This window comes from Drosophila elegans, unplaced genomic scaffold (assembly GCF_018152505.1).
Source record: "Drosophila elegans isolate 14027-0461.03 unplaced genomic scaffold, ASM1815250v1 contig_133, whole genome shotgun sequence".
NCBI classification, from domain to species: Eukaryota; Metazoa; Arthropoda; class Insecta; order Diptera; family Drosophilidae; genus Drosophila; species Drosophila elegans.
Window position 1 is genome coordinate 1,466,904 of NW_024545499.1, and position 24,402 is coordinate 1,491,305.

Genomic DNA, 24,402 nt, shown 5'->3' on the forward strand with positions numbered 1-24,402 from the left:
GACATCAACCGGGCCCAAAGCACATTTGGCCAGAACCGGAAAGAATCAAGCCTCACCACAATCCAGCCGCTATTAAGTGCATATTTCTCATTGTTTATATTGTCTATCTGGCGTACGGCTTTCGTATGTTAATATCGGAAAATGTGCCAGCTGCCATCCAGCCAAACAACCAACCAGCCATCCGACTGCATAATAAATTATGAAATTGTACAGTTGCAGCGGCCGCTGAATGAGTTGTCACGTCTGCTGCGGCTTTCTAAACCACTTAGATAGGCTGTGATAAGTCCATAGATATGTCGGATTTCCCGGCTGAATGGGATTCTTGATAACACAATTTCAGGCCCATGAAAAGCGGAATTCTCGGCTCAAGTGGGCGCTGCGAGGGCAACACAAAAGGTTGAGCACTGCGGTGAGCTGGCTTTAACTGCTGCTGCCCGGGAAAAAGTAAACCAAGACAAAGGCATTGACTTTTTAACCTGCATTTCAGTAAATTACACTCGCAGAAAACCTACATAAATAGTCATAAAACTAATTGCGCCTGTCTGCCATTTTCCACGCAGTTTCACAGTTGCTCAGTTTCGCAGCCGCCGGCCATGAAAACTTGAAGCCGACAAATGTCCGGCAATAAAAGGCACCATAAAGCTACTATGCGAGTATTGACCGTATGCAAAGGGGGCCTGGTCGGTCCTGGTCAAGTGGGTAATTCCATCTGGGGATTGATGACTGAGCCGCCAGCCACTCGAACTTAACTAGAGTCGCACGGAGAATCACAGATAATGGCATGCATTGTGCCCCGTTGGCCCAGTTGGCCCAGTTCCAGTCCCAGTCCGATTTCGATCAGCCACTGCCACTGGGTCAGCCATTATCAGATATTAACGCCGCCAATTTGGCATCGGATGAATTACGCGACAAGCGTCGATGGCGTCACTTACACATGTCGAACAACCGCCATCAATAAATGCTAACGGTGCCTCACGGCATCAACTCCAGATCGCCACTCCATTTGCAGTCGACTGGAGTGGAGATGGAGTCTGCCATCTTCTGTCTTAGATCGCTAGATCGCTAGATGGCCGGAAGTCTTTGTTTGGGCATTCACTGGCCGCCCGGCTCAAGTTTTGCTTTATGATTATTGTGTGATCGCGTTTTAACCGCATCGGAGCAGAGCTCATGTGAATCATGCGCAAGTGCCGCTTTTCCCACTCGAAGACCGGTTTCCCCCACTTACCCACTCATTGGGCTCTAATCACACCCGCTGTCTAACTGCAAATCTGGCCGGGATCGCGTGCTGCGGCCCCGACTTTGTTGCGGCTGGAAATCATCTTCCATTTCTGTGCTAGCCGGAAGCCAGGTTATGGCGGCAATTGTTCTTGTTTATAATTCAATTATGTGGCAGCCTCTTTCCTTCGCTCAGAGCCTCGAATGCTTGTTGACTCTCGAGGTGGAATGTTGACTTCTGTATGCACAGGAACCATTGTAATGATACGTATATGGCATTTCAACATGAATATATTTAGACGACTTAATTATTGTATAAAGAATTCTCAATAAAGTTATAAGTTGTTTATTTTTTGTAACTGACATAAAAACCACCATAAGCTTTGCTATAAAGACTAGCACTAAAAACTGAACCAAAAGACCATATTGCTTCTAATTGAGTTGTCAATATCGAACTGGTATTTTTTGCCCGTTCTTGTGATCTTTGATCTCAAAGTCTTTGGTAATCTGATAAATATTGGCTCCGCTCTTGATTGACAGCCTTTCCCTGGCATTGATCTCATAAATGCGAGCCAAGACTCCATTAAGGCGGTCTGCAGCACTAAGCTAAAAGCAGCTTAATGCACTCCGGGATGCCCAGATACTCAGATACTCACAGATAGAGATATAGGTAGAGATTGAGATGGTGGTAGAGGAAGAGGTAAAGGAAGAGGTAGAGGTAGACAAACACAGACAGGATACATATAGTACGTGGATGATGGTGGTAAGCTGCAATTGCTGTTAAGGCATTTGGCTACCACTCAAGCAGCTGCGGCAGTCAGCAGTGCTGATGATGATGAAGATGAAGATGAAGTTATTATTATCTGACAAGGGCATCGCCGCCATGGAAACTGCAGTGGCCGCGCACTTAGCAGCGCTGTTTTCCACGTTTTCCTACGTGTCTGCTGTCTTTATTAGAGGCGTGACTAATCGGCCCGATGCCTGATGTCTTAGCCCGATGCCGATGTCGATGCCGATGCCATCACCATCATCATCATCATCTCAGCTCTTAGCCATTAGCAGTGGTAAGCGCGGTACGCTTCGCTATTTGCCTTGCATCCAATCACTATTAAGGGTTAAGCCTGCCAATTGCCAGTGTCTACACAAATTTGATTAAGTTTCCCCTTTGGGAAACGGAAGGCGGCTTCCGTGTGCGGTTTGGGGAAAGTGTTAAATTTATGCCACGGCAATTTTCATCTTGTTCGAAAGTAAATTATAGGCAATCGATCAAGATGGTGCGCTTTTGTGCAGTGCTCAATTTGCGGTCGAGAAAGTTGAGTTTTCCTCAGGCTGTATTTGTATCTGCATCTGTATTACTGGGTAGTGTATTTTTTAAAAAGTGCGCGATTTTCGGGTTTTACCTATCTGAGTCGAATGAATGCAATGGTATATTAAACCAAAACTCTTAAATACTAATGAAAAATCACATATTGTAGAGAGAACTTAAGCCACCACTAACAATGTGAAAATAAATACCATTGAAAGCTTCGAAAAAACCACCCACAACCAATAAAGTTCAAAAAGGCTATAAAAAAAACTTACCAAATAAATTGCTTAGGAAAAGTGTAAAACAAAAAACCCCACAAGCAAGTAATTAAAATTCCACAAGAAGCTCAATTTACTGCAGAACTTTATAAGTCGAAAAACAAAAGGGGCCAAAAAAGCAGCTACAAGAACATAATGTCACTGCCAACAAGAGAAGACAACGAGAACTGAAAATAATTACAGGCCGAGAACAATAATAATAAGCAACATGAGCAGCCTGTCAGCAGGAGGAGGAGGATCGGGAGGATCTGGGGGAACGGGAGGATCGGGAGCAGGAGCAGAAGCCTCCACCAGCCAGCCAACAGTCACTGCCACTGGCAACATGGAGCCGGCGATGGTGCCACGTACCGCCAATTTGCTGGCATGCAAACAATGGTGGCGCGTCTGCTTTTTGTACGGCGACCAGCAGAAATATTATCGACAGCTCTATAGCAAGGCGGCGGCCCAGCGGCTGGCGGACGCTAATCAGGAGTCCGACAATGGCCAAGATCGGAATCGGGATCGGGATCGGGATCGGGACTACGACACTGTGGCCTGCGATCTTATCGCCGGGCAATTAGAGGCCGGCGAGGAAGCGGACGATGGCATCGATCTGGGCGATCCGAGGGGAGGAGCTGTGCCCACGGGTCGTCCGCTCTTCCCGCTCTCCTCCAACTCCTCCTCCTCCGCCTGCTCGCCGCGGCGCAGCAAGAAGCTCCTGCGATCCCTGCGCGCCCACGTCCGCGGGGAGAGATCAGGCAGGTCGGGTACATCGGGAACCTCGGTCGGGAGTAGCGAGCCCAGCGAGGTAACCCAGCGGAACGCCAGGGTGACCGTCCTGGACGACCCCTTCCTCTTCGGCATCGACGCCGACCATCTGGGCGATCTGGTGGTTCGCGGCAAGCGCTACAGTCCGCTGGACGCCGCCGAGAACATGGCCCAGTTCTGCGGCGAGCAGGAGGCCACGGCCCAGGTCCTGGAGATCATCGAGCAGGAGGAGGAGACGCCCAGGCCCGCCCTGCCGCCCAAGCAGAAGCAACAGCGTCCAGTGCCGCCCCTGCCACCGCCACCGGCGAATCGGATAGCCTCGCAACCTGCAACACCACAAGTGCAGAACCTGCAACCCCTGACCGCCGGCGATTTCCAGTTCCTGAATTTGAGCCTGCGGCACAGGAGTTTACCGCGCAGCATGAAGCCGTTTAAGGATGCCCACGATATCAGTTTCACTTTCAATGAGCTGGACACAAGCGCCGCAGCGGAAGTGGCCACAGGAGCCGCCCAGCAGGAGTCAAACGAGTGAGTAACCCTCCAGCCAGTCCATTTGTCAGTCGCAATTGGGCAGCCGCTTCTGCCCTCTACTTTCTGCCTTCTGCCAACTTTGCTGACAATTTAAATGCATAAGTTTTGTTCTCGCAATGATTGATTACCGGGAGCCAGCAGCTCGGGGGGAGTGGCTGCGGCAACTTGTTGCGCAAGCCGTTGGCCAAGCCAGGAGTCAATGAACACACATTGCGTGTTCTGCGACCAAGACGAACCGCAAAATACACGCAACCAGCCGGGGCCAGCAGCATCAGCCACTCGGGCAACTTGTTCTTGTCAGCCTGCCAGCCCGCCAGCCTGCCAGCCTGAAACTGAAGCCCCCGGGACAGTGGTGCCACCGCCTCGAAATTCCGAGCAGAGAAAGTGCCATGTATCTTTGTAAAAGCTAAACAATTAAGGGGACTTGTGATAGTGTATAACCAAAGTATCTTTGGCAACTTAGGTATATTGAAATTATTTCCTTATAATAATCGGTTCAAGCAAAGAATCGATTGCCTCCCAATGTAGTTTACCTCAAAAAACATATCACATTTCACTTGACAAAGTCAATCAAACCTTAAAACGCACAAGGAAACGATATTTTAACTGACAGCTCTCGACACTTTTAGTTTTGTGGTTTTGCTTAATTTTTTGAAAAAAATTCGAATCTGTCATAGAAAGGTATCATAAAATTAAATTATTCAGAAACACAAATCTTCTTTCAGAATGTGATGTTAATCGCTAATGGGTCTGTACTCCCAAAATATTATCATACATATAATTTTCGTTCTGCCGACCGACAAATTTTAACTTGTATAGTTTTCAGTTAGGTATACTAAAAAACATTTGATTTAATATCAAATCTTAACATGACATCCTACCATTATATGGCAAATTTGTAGATGAATAGTCAATTCTTCAATGAAAATACGAGGCCCTTTGCTTATTTAACGATTTCATTGGAGTACCGAAAGAAATGCTGAATCTATTAAAGACATTTTGATCATTAATCTTTGTTCTTAAAACCAAACTACTCTTAGCAATTATGTTGTCTTCAAGTTGAAATCTAATTTTTTGATCGAAGCTGTTTTCGCAACAAGCTTGTCCCAGTGTGCCTCTGACGACAGGCTGGTTTCGATGCGCTGCGCTGCACTCTGGTGGAGTGATCCGCTTCGCCCCGCGCTCCTCCGGCCATACGCATCACTCACCTCGACGACGGAGCTCTGGCTCCACTCTGGGTCTCCACTTACGCGGGCATACTCGGGTTACGCATACGACGCGGTGCCCCGGGGCCGGCGGCGCACAAACGACGACTGCCAAAGTGTGATTTACCAGGGGCCTTTGGCCGACCCGCTTGTCTCCCGCTCGGGTCCCACTTGGGTCCCAATCTTTGGGCAGATCGGTTGCAGCTGGAAGACGGCGATTTCAGTGCTCCGCTTGGCGAGCTCCGCTTTCATGTCATGATTTTGCATAATGCCATGCAAATATCGGGCCCTATGCCCAAGTTATTGTGTTTTGCGGATGGCAGGCACGCAGCTTATGAAATATGGCCGGCGATTGTTTTCCCTCAGCCGCATGACATTTCCTCCTTTTCATTCTGCCAGGGAATGGCAACCGTCGCTGGGGTGGGGTGGAAAAACAATATTGGCATATATTTCCATGGACATTTAAGGGCTTTGATTTAGTATGCAGGGCTTCGGAGCAAACAAAAGACTTAGGCAACGAACTCGCGACTTGGGTAACGGAGTGGGAGAAAGAGCCACAACTCAATTAGCTCTTGGCCAAGCTCATCATGGCGATGGCAATACTGACGGTGATGGTGATGGTGATGGTGCTGACGATGATCAACTTTGGCAACCACAAATTAGACGCCATAGCTCCGCTCGGGAGCTGCATTGCCAAACGGCCTGCTAACAGGAACCGCCAGCGATTCCAAGCGGTTTGAAGCGATTCGAAGCGATTCCAGCAAGAAGGCAATCAAAGCATAATTAATAATAATAACAGACGACGTTTTGATGTGCCCCTGACACGGCTTCAACCCGATCCGTCTGCAATCCGGTAGCCACACGCGATTTCCCATTCTCGATTCTCGATTCTCGATTCTCGGCTTCAGTTCTCAGTTCTCGCCCAGAAGCCCAACGGTTGCCATAGATGAGAGTCGCACCGCATTCGCATTAGTTCCCAGATCTATGCAAAACTGCGGAATCCGAATCTGGTTTCGCCTGGGCTTTTAATTGCCTGGGCCCCAGAGCGCCTAATGAAGATATTAAAAAATTGCACTGCAATAATTTCTCCGGCTCGGGCCGAATGAATGGCTTCTGGTTTGTTCACATTCTGCGCAGGCAATTAACTTGTGTTCAGCTCGTGTCCAAGCATTCAATTCAATCTTAACTGCCATCGAGTGCCGCATAAATCTCAGCAGCTTAACCGGGATCCTCCGACGCGGCCAGCGACTCCAGTTCGCGTTAAGGGGCGGCGTCGGGCGGGGACACATTTACGACTTGTTCGCCAGTCGAAATGCACAAAAAATCTCTGACGGATGAGAGGTTCCTTGGGAAATTCTAAAAATGGGTTTTTACAACCATCCATTCTTGGGTCTGCGCGGCAATACTTAATATTTACGGGCCTCGCAGGAAGCAATATGTTGCAAGTATATGCTGATTTTAGCAGGGACCAAAAATTATAGTTATGGGAATATAAAAATCAGCAGTTGGGATAAAACATTTTTTATTACATCAACATTTTTATTTTTTCCGCATTTTTCAAGACTAAAATAAAGAATTTAATTCTGGTTTTTATGAAAACATTTCTGTTTAAGATTTTTATTTCTACGAATCCGAAATAATCAGTAAGACTTGCGATATAATTTGTCTACATACTCCATAAAAATAGCTATTTGTGAAACTAAATACAGAATAAAATTGGAATTAGTTGCTCTGGGCTCTAAAAATGTATTTAAATTGTATCGAAAGGTGCCTTACTAACTCGTTGGTCACGAAGAGTTATCAAACATTAAGAACAACCGCTAATTCTACAGAAGATTATGATATTGTGTATACTAGAATCATTTATTTCGTATTGATCATAAGCTAACTTTTTGATTTAGCGTTACATTCGGCCAGATTGTTATACACCTCGTAGATCATCTTGCTATAGTCGAGCCAATATAGAGTTTTATCTTAGATTTTTAGAAATAAAAATTCCAAGTAATGATTATTTGAGATTTGTCTAAGTAAAAATTCCAAGTAAGTCCTCGGGTCAGAAAGAATAAAAATGACAAAAAAGTAGACTAAAAACTTTACTAATAAGCTTTAACAACTAAGAATCAATCAATTTAAGCAGAACTAAAGAGTAATGAAACTTAAATAATTATAAAATAATATTTGCAGTATTTACTACCTGAAAACGAACTTGAATGGATTGTAAATTTAAAAATTCATTTATTATATTTCAACAAAAATAAGGGATTTACATATTTTCCTTGCAAACGAATACAAATTAATGGCTAAAGAAACGATATTCGACTTATCTCTGTTGACATTATTGTTATTTTTATATTGTTATTGTTATTATTTTGGGAACTAGCGAAAAGTTTTGGGCTTTCACAGGTTGTGTTACTAATTGTAACTAAAATGTTTTGTTTTACTTATCAAAATATTTTCAGCCAAGACTTAGCTCTGTTTTCTCTGTGTAATGTAAATGTTTTGTGGAGGAGGTTGTAAAACTCTGTGGCAAATATGATATGCAATCAACATTTCATAAAATATTTTCTAATACTTATTACTTGCATAAAGTTAAGCTCAACTATGAGAATTTCCCAATTTATTTTTTATAATTGTAATTTGTGGTCGCTTCAAATTACGAAGCTTTTATCGTCGTTCTCCATAAGCATCTCAACTGCATCAAAGGTTCGCCACCACCATCGCTGCGATCTCTGGCAAGCCATTCGTATTGATTTTGTTTTTTAATTAACAAAGCCATTAGGGGCACTCGCCTGCGAGCTGCAAATGCCTCCGCCCCTGAGTAATGCGCCCATTCGGGGGGGCGTGGCTGCTGCTCTGGCTGCACTGGCTGTGTTGCAGATGCAACTTAATTGCAGCCACAAAGTGACGGCGGCGGCAGCGTGCATGACTTGGCCCAGACAATTGGCCAACTGCGACTCCAACTCCACTCCGCTTTGCAGCTTTGCAGCTTTCCAGCTTTGCAGATTTTTAGACGGCGCCAGAGAAGTGCGAGACAACAGCGACAACAACAGCGCCACGGCTTTGTGATTTATTTATGCACGGCGGTAAAATATGATTTTGTTTTCGTCATTTTTGCTTCGAGTCTCTTTGCTCCGGCCCGGTAATATGAAGATAAAGCAAGGCCATTAAGCGTCTCCGCTCATGTTAGCCATGCTAATTGCCCAAAGTGGCGAGGGGGGTGGGTGGATGGGTGGGGCCGGGGCTGGGGCCATGTTTATACGCATTTATGGCCAGCAGAACTGCGTCGCATATTAATTGTGTCTTGGGAATTTGGCTGCCCCTTTCCTACATTCAGCCAGCCGTTCCTCGAGCCCCTTAAGCCGCTGTCAAAGTGACTTGAAGAGAATTGAAATCGGTTTTGCTGGGCCCCACAACTTGTCTGCGCCCACATCAAAGCGATCGGGCCACACAAAACATGAACTTATGTAGTTTTGTGATACACACTCGCGTACATACATCAAAACAAGTGCGTTGGTCTGAAGGGATTTTCGGGATTAGTTTAGCCAAAAGTTGACACTTGACTGACAGATCAAGACAAACACGGGGAAATTCCTGGCCGGCAGTTCCCCCGCCCATGGCAACTAATTAATAAAACATTTAACGCGAGCACACAGACACGCAAGGCAATAAATTAATGGCTCAGAGGGCGCGGGGGGATGGCAATAGAGCGGCGGTCGCGTAATTTTTATTGACAGCTTCACTTTTTGCATTTAAATTGCCTGCATGCCACTGGACAACTAGCAACGACCACTAGCTGCAGCCTGCAACTTGCAACCAGCAACCAGCAGAGTGGCAAGATTCCGCCTGCATTAACACTCTTTGCATTCCTGCCTCGTTAGCTCTTGAACTTGCCTCCAAGCGGGTTTTTCAGCGATCCACTAACCGTGATAAGGGGACGAATTATCATTGTTGGCTGGCGGTGGAGGGGCTCATAGAAGGCGGGAGTTTAGTTTAATCTATCCACCTCATCGCCAGAAGTCGACTGGATGACAAATCGACGGAGCCACCAGTCCCATGGCCTTTTTTCAGCCATTAAGCCAGGCTGCAACCTGCAATATGCAACATGCAGCATCATTTCTCTGTCAGGGCATCTCATAAAACGCAATTAGCAGCTAATTATTTTTGCCATGTCGCCAGGTTGTCAACGAGCCTCCGAGAACAGTTAGTGCAAGAGTGCATTCTACCGTTTTAGCTTTTTGTCAAACAGCGAGCCAAATCAAAGGATGGAATCGCTTACCACAAGAGAATACCCTGCTGGCTTATAGAGAATTATTGATAAATATTTATATAAATTTATTAAATTCATATATCACCGATATATCAGAAAAATATTTTTGCTTTTATAAAGTTTATAAATTTATTTACACTCTTTTGGACAAAACTCTCACCATTAAACGTGCTTTGCGATTAGATCACTTTGTTAGTACATAACTCATTCTAATGAAGCAATTACAGCTTCCAGTGCCGCAGATACCATGATTGATTTACTTTTGCCGAAAGCAATCTTGGACTTCGATGCCTTTTGGAGTCAGAACTAATTCCCCGCGGAATTGGTTAGTTTCTGCTTAAAGCCAAAGCAAAAAGCAAAGCAAAAAGCTAAAGCACACCCTGTTTTGGCCTGGCCAACTTGCGCTCTCTGCGTAGGCAGACGAACACAATTTCTTTGCTGCTGGTTTTGTTAATGGCCAAGAAATTAGATTCCAATTTCAGTTGGCCATAAATCAAAATAAGCCAACATGCAGCAACTGCAGCAGGAGCAGGAGCAACTTTGAAGTTGGCTTTATTACGGTTAATTTGTGAACAGTTTTGTTGCGATGCAGGCCCCATAAATCAAATCAGATTTGGTTGGTGGGGCAGGATGCCATGGACATGTCTTAGCATCCGAATGTGTCGTTAATAATTACGCTCTGAATGCAACATTGTTATTTATTGTCCCTACAAAAGCGCTGATGCTCGAGTGGGAATCTCACTCAGCTGGCCAAACACCGAACTACTGACCTTCACGACAGGCAAGTGGGCAAGTAGGCAAGTACCACCTCAACGAGGTCTGCCAACACTCGAAGCGTGATTTCCTTCACTCGCCGTGTTTGCACAGCGCGGAATAAAAATCAATCAATGCCAATTTGTTTACCAAATCATCATAAAAACCGAACCAAACCGAGCAAAACCAACCTAACGGATGCGTTCGGAGGAGAACGAAATGTAATTATGGTCAAAAACAAAATTGAGCATAATCACTCCAGCAATAAAGGCCGCATTAATGTATAAAAATCGAAGCATCAAAAAAGTCGTAGAAGAAACCCAAAGACGACAAGGAACAAAAAGCATGGGGCAAAAAAACGAAACACAGCCAAAGACACGGCTTCAATTAAAAAGGCTGAAGGCGAAGGGGTTCCAATGGGTTGGGAGGGGGAGCTATAGAGTAAGGGGTATGAGGGTACGGGGCAGACAGAAGTGGAGAAAACAAGTTCATAGACCAAAGACAACGACCGCAGAAGCAGCAGCCAGCAACGTCTCCGGATGAATGCCGTAGGCCCCGACTTGGAACACACACAGCCACGGATATATGGTTATGGATCGGATCGGATGGGATGGGATGGGATGGGATGGGATGCGATGGCATGGGGAGAAGGGAACGGGAACTAAGAGGAGGCACTACCTGGTGGGCGACCCAGAACAACACACGCTTCTTCCAGCAGCCTATGTATTTTTGATGTATTTTCAACAAAGTTCGCAATTAATTGGCGGTTGCTCGAATAAAAAATAATGCCTTGAATCAATTACCCGGCAAACAAATTGGAACTTCTCCTATCACCGCCTTTAGCTCACCGAATTTGCATTGATGATGCAATTTCTCTTACGACCAGTACGAAAGCGTTGTTCTTACACAAACCTGATCGTGGTGTTGCTAGTGTTGCTGGAGTTGCTAGTGTAGCGATTTTCCAGCGAAGTGGGTTCGCGGTGTCTTTGGCTCCCAGGGAAGAAGACGCTGATGGGATGGCCACGGGGCTGCCTCAATGTTTGCCGCTTAGCACACAAATTGCTGGCATAGTTGCTGTGGCTGTGGCTGTTGCTGTTGCTGTTTGCAGCTGTGAAAATTTGCACGCTCGGGAAACTATTTTGCTGGCCGCTAGCAGAGGAGGGAGACAAAGACGATCGGCTGAAATGTAGCAGCAGCATATTTGCCGCCTGCACTGAGTGGCGATCTCTCAGTGGCCGAACTTTAATTGGTTTAGTTGTGGCCCAGAGATAAGCAAAACGCAGTTCGCGCCATTGTGCAACTTTCTAAACGCTCAAATTGAAACAGCAAATTAGCAGGCAGTGGCGGGGTACAGTCGCAGTCGCAGTCGCCTTCAGAACAAGCAATTAGTGCCACTTGGCGTATGCGTAATAAACGCACCTGGCAAAGGAGCAGTGGGGAGTGGATGGGAGTGGACCACACGCAGGTGGGAAGCGGCAGCCAGACTGGCATTCTTAATCAACTTTCTGGCTGGGCGAGAACAAATACCGTTGTTGGCCTGCTGCCTGCCAAAGTCAATAAAAATGTCAACACGGCAAATGTCATGTTGACAAGGCAGACAGAACAAAACGTGATGGTTCTGCTGCGGCTGGTCCACTGCAAAAATGCCAAGTGGTTCTGGGCAGCACTGGCATTCTCCCCCATATAAACTTTACGAGCTTTTCCACAGCCCCTTTCTCTCGGCCCGCTGCTTTTATGGACAATTCAAAAATCGTTTATGACAATCGCACCGAACACACTGAGCTGGCGAAGCTTTTTAATAAATGTTTGCTGCTCTGTCAGGGATAGTAAAACAATAAAAGGATATGCGGCAAGGCGGCAGAGCGGGGAAGTAGAGGAGCAATCCTGCCACATAATTGCTGTCCAGCTGAGAGACGTCGTAAAACTAAAAGCAAACAAGTCTTAATGGTGCGACACCTGTCCCTGAACTCACAAGTGGCCATATAAGCGATGCTTACACAGGCCGAAAACCGCAATGACATTGAAGTATTTCAGGATCATACTTAAAAAGGATAAATTCTTAAAATAATTGAATGTGATAAAGTTCTGAATTTGTAGTATCTTTCTGAAATATATAAATGCCGATTGCTATGAGATGTAACATAACATAGCTTAATCAATTATTATATAATAATCGTTGATCGGACTATCGAAATAATCGATTTTTTGAAAACTAAGCGATTATTGTTTCTTTCCCAACGTCAATGTTTCACATTTTTTGGGAGCACAAGTAAATGTTTAGGAACGTTTTGAAAACATCGATATTCTCACTATCGATCTAGTTTGCTTTACATCTTGAAAGGAAAACGCCTAATTTACCTTACCAGCAGAAGTAGGAAACCTCCAAGATTTCGTTTATATTTTGGGATATTTTTCTCCGTGTATACATAAAATGAAACAGAACTTTTCGCAGCGGGCTCCCTGGTGTAACTTTCGCTGCGGATACATAGGTATTAGCAGGTATATATACCTACACGATTACTTTTCGGCTGCTCTTCCGACATTAACCCAAATCACACAAATGACTTGAGAAAACCGCACACAAAGTGCCAAAGTGATTTGGGGCTAACCTTTTGGCCAACGTTGTGCTCGCCGGTTCCCTTCCAGCCATCCGCTAAACTGTCTTTAGCCGAGCATTGAGCCGTCGCTCATCGCTCAAGCTCGCTGGCAATTTGTCAACGCGACCGCCGCATAATGATCATTCATTTGGATGCCAGATAAGCGCAGACGGGGCTAAATATAGGCACTTGCCGCAAATCTCCGGAGGATGGGGAGGATGGGGAGGAGTAGCAGCTGCGCCTCGGTGCCCAGGTCCCTCAATGGGCCAACCCGGGCTGTGAACTAGTTTTGCTGAGGGCCCTAGACAGGCCAAACCAGTTCTCTGGGTCAACGACTGCCAAAGTAATTGAGTCGGAGCCCTCCGCCGTCGATCAATGCAAATAGCGTCAACAGCTGCCGGCCTGGCCAGAACTGGCGGGCTTATTTCTGCAGTTGTTGCTGCTGCTCCTGTTGCTGCTGGCAATATGTTGCTGCTGCTCCTGTTGCTGTTGCTCCTGTTGCTGCTGCGGGCAAGCAGCAATGCCAACAATGTTGCGCCACACGGGCACTTTCCATTTCCATTTTGTTCTCCCGCCTTAATGACTTCATAGACCTGTGCCAAATTGAAACTTGCCACAATTGCTTGGCCAATTTCACGTAATTCGCTGCAGTCAACAATAAATTTGTGCCGGTGCAGCGAAAAAAGAGGGCCAAGTGGAAATGCAGGTCGCGCAATAAATTCGCCAGGCAGCCCCGCAGGCTCCCAGGCGAATTTATGGAGTTGGGCCCAAATGCGCCTAGCTTTCGGTTCGGGAACTGGTAATTTGAGTTTGAAAGCGGCTGATTTGACGGCGGGCAACACTTTGCAATCGCGGCTCCAGCTGCGACACGTTGCACGTGCATGCCCGGGGACTAGGATTTGAATTTGCACTCGGATTCGGACTCCGAATCGGATTCGGGTTCGCATTAGACCCACTCCCCGCCAATGAACAACGGAGTAAAACTCCATTACAGTTCCCAAATGCAATACCAGCACGCATTCTTGCATTTGTTGCTCAAAAATTCAAATGTCAAACCGTTTTTTCGGGCTCTATTTCCCATTGAAAGTCGCAATCTGTGCAATTAATTTGCCGGCAAACCGCAGAAACCGCTTGGCACATGGCTCTCGCCCAGCTATTGACACGTCAGTGGGTCCCAGTCCCAGTCCCAGTCCCACTCTTTTTCCACTTTTTTCGTCTCCATTGCTGGTGAACTAGAAATGGAATTGGAAAATGTTAAATCGGGATGTGGCTGGCGAAAAGAAAGAATTCACTGGCTAAAACAACAAAAGGGCGGACAGCATTGTTTTGATAAAACGCCCGCATGAACTCGCATTTCCAGTTCAGATCAGCCCCAGCCACGCCCCCGTCCCGCCCACGCCCCCACTCAGATATATCTATGCTCATATGTGTATATATGGGGGCATGTGTGTATCTGCACAATGCACAGTTATCCTTTGATTCGGCAAACAGCAAACTGCCATGAAATGGTGCGTGTTCATTTCCCCGATGTCAAAGCAGCGATGAGAGTGCGCTACGAAAAGCAGAAAAAACTTTAATTGCAACTCGATTAAAAGATAGCAGATTGTAAATCAATCCTCCAGCAGTATATTTAGCAAATTTCCGAAATGTATCGCTGATATCGGACATTAATTGTTAGGCAACTTGTCGAAGATAGCGTATTAATCGTTAATTTTAAAAACAAATCGGGATTTGTATTTTCTCTTCTGTAATATACAAGTTCTTAAACTTTTTTAAAAGCTTAAATTTCTTAATGCTTTATTTTCATTCGTTTGAACAGACTTTGGTTAATCATGCTTAAGCCCATTTTAAACACGCATCTAAGTCTGCTAAAAATATAAAGAATTCTATGATTGTTAATTACAAAATACACAGTGTTTCCCCATAATTAACGAATATTCATTGTTATCCACTTCCTCCTGTTGTGGCTGTTATTCTATCTGTCTGTATAAAAATTTTAAATTTTCACTTCCTTAAATTTTCAAGTAGTATTTGTGACTTAAATATAACATATAAAATATAATAGAAGTTAAATATATTTTTAGAAATAATTTTTATTGGTTCATAAACAGTTTTACTTTCTCTTCGTTTACTTTTTTATAAATAACAATTTATTTTTAAGGCTTAAACCAAGATTACTTAGACATAATTAAATCTTAAAAAAGCAGTTAAGTGTTGTAAGGGTACAGCAATCTTGGCGATCGCAGAGACCATAGCAAATGGGTTACAGGGCATTCAAGCCGGTCTAGGATAACAATGTCAGAAAACGGCTAAATGACAACAGCGACAGCCCTGCGGGCTTGACAACGATAACAATAAAAGCAACAGCAACAACAACAAAATAACAACAAAGGCATCGCGGAGCTGTCGATTTGTTTGTGTAAATGCTGTGAAGCATATATTTTTCATTTTGACGTTTGCAAAAACAGACTCCAACCACCTACCTCCTACCACCCACTCCCATTCCCATTTCCATTCCCACTTTGATGGCCGTCAACATAAAAAACGCATGAAAAACAAACTAAAATTGACAGCTTGTTCGACGGCAAATAGGAAGTGCAAAACCGCGCAAATCCAACGAATTACAAAAGGAATACAATGTGGTTTTATATTACATTAACAATATGATTCGGCTTTGCGGCCAGGGATTACCACGATTTTTTCCCCTTATTGTAGCTTTTCCTGTGCCAGCCTTTAACCCGGCACTGTGCGGCAAGCAGGAAATATTTTAATGAAATTTTTAAATTTTAATTAAACTCTGATTAGTCAAGCCTGTTCGCCAAGTCACGTTTTCCACCCGTTCTCTTCCACCCACTTGCAGGCCCATCAGCCGGACTCCACTGACGCAGATCTCGTATCTGCAGAAGATCCCCACGCTGCCGCGCCACTTCTCGCCCAGTGGGCAGGGCCTGGCCACGCCCCCCGCCCTCGGCCACAGCGGCCTGCCCAGCAGCTCCTCCGCCAGCGCCCTGTACGCCGCCCAGACCGCCGCCGGCCTCCTGCCCACCTCCCCGTTGCCCCTGCAGCGCCACCAGCAGTACTTGCCGCCGCACCACCAGCAGCTCCCGGGATCGGGATCGGTATCGGGATTGGGAATGGGAGCAGCAGGAGGACCTTCCCAGTACTCACCCAAATACTCGAATGCCCCGCTCCCGCCACCGCCGCACCACCACCACCAGCTGTCGCCGGCCTTGTCCACCCCTTCGCCGCCCTCGCTGCTCCACCACCCCGCCGGCGGCACCTCCTCCGCCTCGGTCCACGCCCCCTTCCTGGGCGGACCGCACATGGACCTGCAGCGGCAGTCGCACTCGGACGACGACAGTGGCTGCGCTCTGGAGGAGTACACCTGGGTGCCACCCGGACTGCGGCCCGATCAGGTGAGTCCTTCATCAGTAATCTACCCCTGTTTTTGAAATATCGTAGACCTTTGTGAACAAACTGCTATGATTACTAGTCTATAAAAAACCAAACTTTTAGAAATCTAGATTTAGAACCCCATTGGATATAGTACATTTTATAGAAAAAGGATAGCAAAATAATAACAGGTTAGCAGAAAGTGAATCTATCAAGATTACTGCCTTTAAAAAGATGACACTTGGACTCAAACAAAATCCGGAAACAATTATATTGTACTTTTGAATTATATTTACCCACTTTGACAAACCTTTTTGAAGACGAAAGACTTTAAATGTGATTACAAAAAGTTGGTTTGAGAAAAGGTTGTTTTGATTGATAAGAAATTAATAGACTTTTTGAAAGGTTTTTGCAATATACAGGCAACACCTAGTTCAGATTCTTAAAAGGCGAGCTCAACATTCAACATTTTCTTTAAAATCTTTAACATACTTAGCATGATTGAAAGCCTAGCTCTGCTTTTCGTATCTATATTTGTCAACTCATTTATGTACAGAATTATCCTTGTTTTCTATCTGGACTAAGACTTAGATTAAATCTACTTCAAAAGTCGCAAAAATTAGTCTATCCTATCTAAAATCGACTCATTTCTATTTAAATTTCAATAGTTTTCTTTAACTAGGTTTAGGTGCTTTGGAACAAAGTTATTGTATGTCTAAACACAGCCTAATAAAAGTTCGCTAAAAACCAGTCAATTCATTTAGTTCTAGCATAAATGAGTTTGGTTGCCCCACTTTGAAGCATATGTAGCATATATGTAGCCATACTGTGGAATCTTTCTTGGCGTCCAAGAGTTCCTGCCATATACTGGTGCACTCACGCTGTCTTCGTCGAAGCCTGGACGTCGGCGGCTCGAAGATTGCAGTGAGGAACGCCAAGTGCCAAGGGCAGATGGCCGGGATGGCAGGCGAGATTTGTGGGCCGGCGATAAGCGGATACTTGAGTTATTGTGCGTTATTTTGTCACTCGGAGCGAGCTGTAAATAAATACACGCGACGCGGCCATAAATCAGCGACTGGTGGCCAGAATCGCCTCGCAAGTCGCAGATGATGCAGGCCAGAGGCGATTGCAGTCGTCTGGTGACCGGGACCGGCTCTATGGGAGCGTGTCGATTAGGCGAAGGTCTCTAGTCCGACTGTCCGAGTGTCCGACTGTCCGACTGTCCGAGTGTCCGACTGTCCGGCGAATTAGATAGCGCTAATGAAAGCCGGACACTGGCCAGCAGCCATTCCTCAAATCGCATGTGACTTTAATGGCCAATTCAATTGTGGCTGGAAAGCGGCAGGGCAGTGCCTTTTTTTCAATTATTTGCCAGGCGCCACAAAACGAAACGAACTCGTAAATTATTCGCGTAAAATATGCGACAATGCCAAATAAATCTTTCACAATCTGCCCGGCAGAAGCGCCCAGTTCCCAGTTCCAAAAATCGGAATTTTTCGGGGCCTCTGCCGTTTTGCGTTCAACTCTTTGACTTCCGTTAAGGCCATCCGATCCCATCCCATCCCGACGGGCCTATCAGATGTCTAGCATTGCATTTCTTCGTTTTGTCCCTCTTTTCGCTGTGTGACTTTACAAACAGAATTGAAAATTTATTTACAGCCATGTGGCAGCAATTTACGTTGATGCGGCATAAGCCATGTGTCAGTCAGCCGCCGCGCAGTTGGCATTTTCCTTTTGCTTTGGCGTTTCCATTCCCATTTCCCCCATTTTCCCCCATTTCCACCATTACCCGCCGATGAAAGAACGTTTTGCGAGCGAGCGTGGCCAATAAAGTTGGCTTAGCACGTTGTGCACCTTTCAACCTGGCTCAGATGGAAAAGCCGTTTGCGCAGCGCGGCCAAGAAATCAGCGTAATAAAATCAAAAATCTCCGCCCGCTGTGCCACCTGGCCTCCCAACCCTTTCCGCTCAGCTCCTTAACTGTATTTGGGCATTCCGCAAGGTACTTACCAATCGAATCCCTCTGCTCTTCTCCCGCAGGTTCGCTTGTATTTCTCGCAGATACCCGACGACAAAGTGCCATACGTCAACAGTCCGGGGGAGCAGTATCGAGTGCGACAATTGCTGCATCAACTTCCGCCGCATGATAACGAGGTGAGTACGCCGAGGGATCCTTATCCCACTGCCAAAATGCCAATCCCAATCCCAGTCCCAATCCCAGAACCTGACCCCAAACCCCTCGGGATCGTGGGCCCGTCAGTTTTGCGGCATTTATCCGAACTGCAGCCACTTTATCGAGATTGAAACCAACTCGAATTACGGGCTATGACATTTCAAAGTCAAATTGTGGGCCGATTTTCCCACACACACCTTCTTTTTCGTATCCATACCTCCATCCATCCCTCCCGACTTAGCGACCATTTCCCGTTTTGTAACCTTTAATTAATCGGGGAAACAAGTGCAGACTCAGTCTGAGTTCGGTATTTAGAGCAGACGCTGACCACAAAAAACTGGACAAACAAAAACAGGGAATGCTGAGCGGATTCCCAGATATCAGCGACTTGGGTTTGGACGACAGTGATGGGAAAGGTGCCCATTTCGTTGGCTTTGGAAGGCAAAAAGACTATGTGGACTAAATTCAAATCGAAACTATCGTTTCTATTTACTGATTTAAAAAAATGAAATAATAATAATAAATATCTTCATATTTCAACGTGTATGAAATTGCTCGATTTAATATTAAATACTTTAGTTATTGTTAAAAGAAATTACATTTAAAATAGTTTCAATTTTATTTGAATACCTCTTATTTAAGCTAAATATTTTCACATATTGAAATCAGTTCCGCACTATTTGCGGGTGAAAGAAAAATTTTTAAAAAATTTAAATATTTTCCTATTTAAAATAAATAAAACCAGCAATGGATAAAAATCAAAGGGAAATTATTTAAATTGAGTAAACAAATTTTTACTTTACCACTTCCAAGTGGAATATAGCTATTTATTAGTACCAAGAAACATAAAGCTTTATACAATGAGGATGTGATTTTGAACAGTAGGTGATAAAAAATTGAATTTGGAAGAAGTCAAAAATATCGTCCGTCGATACATTTTGATTTTTATATGTCCAAAGTATTTTAAAACTTTTGTAAACTTCAAAAAATGTAACTCATAAGCGTTTAAATGTAAGCCTAAATGTTTTTAGTTCCTAATTCCTTAGTTCCTTTAGTTCCTTTAGTTCCTTTAGTTCCTTAATTAATAGGTATTGATAGTGCTTATTTCTGACCTCAGTACTTCCCATCACTGTTTTGGGGACTGAGGTTTGAGATCTAGAGCCTGGCTAACGATGACTAGAACACTCATTGAAGGCCGGCTCGAAATGGGGAAAAAAAGAGGACCGAAAAATAAGTGGAGGCAGCCGAAAAAATTTGCATACAACACACAAACGAGACGCTGACCGCAGACCACAGGCCGTTCTGGGGAATCGGGGGGAGATGGGCGGAGACGGAGACAGAGATGGAGATGCTGATGGAGTGGACAGCAGGAGGCTGGAGGTGAAGCGTTGATGGGCAGCCTGGGCTACTGGCTACCGTTTTGCCTTTTGCCTTTTGCGTTGCGGTCTGCTCTGCGTTTCACCGGGATCTGGGATTTGTGCGATGTGGGATGTGGGATGCGGGATGTGGGCCTGTCTGCTGCCGAGACAAACAAGCTCCGCCCGTTCCCTGTCCGCGCTTCTTGGAAAGATCACTTGAGGCTGTGCCCACGGCTCCTCGCGATGTCGGGGCGCACTTGAACATATGATTTCCCTGTCTTTTCCTGTCTTTCCCCGAGCGGTGGGTGGGGAAAGCGGTCGCGGAAAAGCCACAGTTTTCAGTTACTCGCTGTCATTGCAGGTTCGTTACTGTCACTCACTGACGGATGAGGAGCGCAAGGAGCTGCGGCTCTTCTCCACGCAGCGCAAGCGCGATGCCCTGGGCCGCGGCAACGTGCGGCAGCTGATGAGCGCCCGACCCTGCGACGGTGTAAGTATTCCACTCCGTACTCCCACTCGAATTCGAATTCCCAGGACTGACCCCCGGTTTCTCGCAGTGCGACGACCTAATCTCCACGGGCGACATCGCCGTGTTCGCCACGCGACTGGGCCCCAATGCCAGCTGGCATCCGGCGTGCTTCGCCTGCTGCGTTTGCCGCGAGCTCCTCGTGGACCTCATCTACTTCCACCGCGATGGCCGCATGTACTGCGGACGCCACCACGCCGAGACCCTTAAGCCGCGCTGCTCGGCCTGTGATGAGGTGAGTGCCCCCTTGATTGATACTCGTGGGGTGGGAATGGGTTCTTGGACAAAATCATCATCATTTCCAAAAAGTAATTTTTCAGTTCATAACAATCGTATTTTCAGTATTTAAAAATCATATTATGCAAAGGTTTTCTATTATATCAAACCAAAACCACTCTTAACGAGGTAAAAAAGTTGTGACGATCGCACCTTCAACATATAAAATTTCTGATATCAAATTTTGTGATGAAAGACGATTAAACATTCGACTTAATAAATACACTATTCAAATGATCCCAATACAATTTCAAATGATTCCTTTCGGTTGGTTTATTACTCGTTATAAACGGACCATCACCATCTTCAATACATGTACTGCCGTCCTTAGTGGTATTTATTTAAGACATTAGGACAACATTGGGAATTTTTGAGACTTTTAAAATCCATTCTATGACCTTGTTTCAAGAAAATTACATGCATTTAAATTTGTCCATTTTTGTCTGGATGAAGTTATTTCCACGGTGGGAAGGCATCTATCCTCTGGAACAAATTTTTCTTTGAAACATAACTTCTACAGATATTAAATATTTTTGCTCAATGCGTTTTTTAAGTGCTGAATTCTTGATTCAAAGCAAACGAAGTCTTCTATTTATAATTGCCAACAGAATATAATTGTATGTGTTTAATTGGAAAGAATATGCTGGTTGCGGATATCGTTTATTGCCCAATCGTCCAAGAACAAATTAATAATAATTTGCGCCCCTATCAAATCAACAAAGACATTTAGTTGTTAATGATATAAGAATTTTTTTGGGCGTCACTTTAAATAAATGGTTAAGTTCTTGTTATATTTGCCTAAAAGCAAAACAAATTTGTCTTATGCATTTCCGACTATTTGTTAGTTTTCAACCAACCCTTGACCTAAAGATTTCGCTGAAAGAAATATTAGTTTCTATTTAGATACAGGTCGCTAAAACTCTATCAACAAAAATCAAAACAATGTATTTTTAAATCACTTTTAAATACCATGCAAAATAAAAGCTTTACAGAAAAGATGATCACTTTAGAACAGCACTTTAATATTAACCTGCTCTCTTCATCCGCAGATCATCCTGGCGGACGAGTGCACGGAGGCGGAGGGCAGGGCGTGGCACATGAACCACTTCGCCTGCCACGAGTGCGACAAGCAGCTGGGCGGTCAGCGGTACATCATGCGCGAGGGCAAGCCCTACTGTCTGCATTGCTTCGACGCGATGTTCGCCGAGTACTGCGACTACTGCGGGGAGGCCATCGGGGTGGACCAGGGCCAGATGAGCCACGACGGGCAGCACTGGCACGCCACGGACGAGTGCTTCTCGTGCAACACGTGCCGCTGCTCGCTGCTGGGCCGCGCCTTCTTGCCGCGCCGCGGGGCCATCTACTGCTCCATCGCCTGCAGCAAGGGCGAGCCGCCCACGCCGTCGGACAGCTCCGGCACGGGCATGTACCCCACGCCCACCCCGCCCACGCAGCGGTTACGGCCCCACCCGCCGGCGCCCCTGCCGGCGCGCATTCCCAGCAGCCACGCCTCCAGCTCGCCGCCCATGTCGCCGCAGCAGCAGCAGCAGCACCAGGCGACCTTCAACCAGGCGATGTACCAGATGCAGAGCCAGCAGCTGGAGGCGGTGGGCGGACTGGGCGGCGGACTAGATGGCGGACTGGCGGAGCAGAGCAAGAGCTACGCCACCTCGGACTCGGACGCGGGCGTGGTCAAGGACCTGCAGCCCGGCGGCGATCTGACCGACTTCTCGGGCGGTCGCGCCTCAAGCACCTCGCAGAACCTCTCACCGCTGAACTCGCCGGGCGACTTCCAGCCCCACTTCCTGCCACAGCCCATGGAGCTGCAGCGCGACGGGGTCTACAACTTCAACGAGATGGCCTCGAACCTGGACGCCGCCTGGCCGGCGAAGCCGTCGAACAGCTACCAGCTGCAGCGGCAGCTGCTGGAGCATCCGCACGCCGCCAGCATGCCGGAGCTGGTGGCGCCGCCCGCCCACCTGGCGCAGCACCTGTCGCAGCTGCATGCCGTCTCCGCCTCGCAGCAATTCCAGCAGCACGAGTACGCGGACATCCTGCACACGCCGCCGCCGCCGCCGCTGCCGCCGCAGGGTGAGGTGCCCGAGCTGCCCACGCCCAACCTGAGCGTGGCCTCCACGGCCCTGCCGCCCGAGCTGCTGGGCTCGCCCACCCACTCGGCCCTGTCCGCCCAGTCGGCCGGCCACGCGCCCCCCACCCGGTGTCCATCCTGAGCGGCGCCTCCTCCTCCTCGCCCATGAGCGGGGAGCCGGGCACGGCCAAGAAGAAGGGGGTGCGCTTCGAGGGCATTCCGGACACGCTGCCCCGATCGCGCAGTTACTCTGGCAACGGGGCGGGCACGAGTGGCGGGGGCGGTGGAGAGCGGGAGCGGGATCGGGACAAGGACAAGGACAGAGAGGGCGGCCATGGTCGCCATGGACATGGCCACTCCTCCCGCAGGCGCAGGCGTCGCAAGTCCTCCTCCATTGGCACACACCATCGCAGTGGCAGCGGCCATCGCTCGCACTCGACCACGCGGGCGGACACCTATGCGCCGGCCCAGCCACTCTCCGCCTCCTACCAAGGTCCACCCTCGGCGCTGCAGGCTGCCAGCCTGGTCCACGAGTCGCCCAGCCGACAACAGAGGGATAGGGAACGGGAACGGGAACGCGAACGGGAGGAGTCGGAGGAGTCGGACGTGTGCTCCACCTGCTCGTCGAGCTCCTCCAGCTCCGAGGACTACATGATGATGTACCAGCTGCCGCAGAGGCGCCACTACGGCGGCGTGCGCGTGAGCTACGTGCCCAACGACGCACTGGCCTACGATCGGAAGAGGAAGCCCAGCGAGATGGGCGGCGACAAGGACAAGAACTGCATCATCTCGTGATGCAGCCCGCTGGAGGGGCTCTCCAATCAGAGTCCAGCTGCCATTGCCGATGCAGGGGTTATTAATGTGGCCCCACGGGCAACTGCAACTCGTGGCTAACGAAGTGGCCCAGAACGCTGGCGGGGATCATCAATTCGGTGGCCACTGCCACCGCCACTGCCGCACCACAAAGCAAAGCAAAGTTCAACTTGACTCCAAGGCGCCTAGGATGCTAGGATGCACTCACAAACATACATATGCAACTCCCGAGGAGGAGAGACCGTAGAATAAGAGCCAACACTGTTCCAAATACACATCCCTAGTTAAGCTAATGAAGATTCAACCTACATATATTTTTACATTTACAAGACGCGCAGAGAAGATATTTGCAGATTACCCTATTTATACATTTAACTTATATTTATTGCATCACTAGGCCTACGAGATAAGCTAAGTTTGTACCTAGACCACTAAGTAGAAGAGCAAAGGGTCCCCGAGACTCAGATGCTGGCAATTGGGCTAATGAAACTATACAATAACTCTACTTTAAGGCGATAAACTGTAAGACATTCACGAGAATAAAGAGTTCAAAGAAAGTGGATCCTAACCTGATTCTAGTTGCTTTTCTTTAAAGGGTTTTCTAATATCTTTTTTATCCCTCAAAGTGTATATGCTTGCATTAACCAGTTTGTTCAACGTTTAACTATATAAATTTAACTTTTTAACCTTCATTCATAATTGGATGCAACTTTCAACCAAAAACTATTTACATTTTTAGTTTTTTCTCCGAAGGGTTAAACAATTACTTTTCTTAAGTTGCCATTGCAAGTATAACACAAATTAAAAATTCCAGGTGCGAACAGATATTGCATACTTGGGGGGCAGTAATCTATGGCAATAATAATTTCTAAGCAC

The 24,402-nt window shown here is 46.7% G+C and overlaps 1 protein-coding gene across 1 annotated transcript; it reads left to right on the plus strand.

The window, feature by feature from the left end:
• Positions 1 to 266: 266 nt before the first annotated feature.
• On the plus strand, positions 267 to 24,094 carry LOC108147344 (protein prickle). The gene is given in 7 exon segments (XM_017273772.2): positions 267 to 4,074; positions 15,760 to 16,315; positions 18,332 to 18,445; positions 20,184 to 20,312; positions 20,380 to 20,583; positions 21,674 to 22,829; positions 22,832 to 24,094. Coding segments are annotated over 7 exon segments (3,903 nt in total). The 5' UTR covers positions 267 to 3,007; the 3' UTR covers positions 23,509 to 24,094.
• The last annotated feature ends 308 nt before the right edge of the window (positions 24,095 to 24,402 follow it).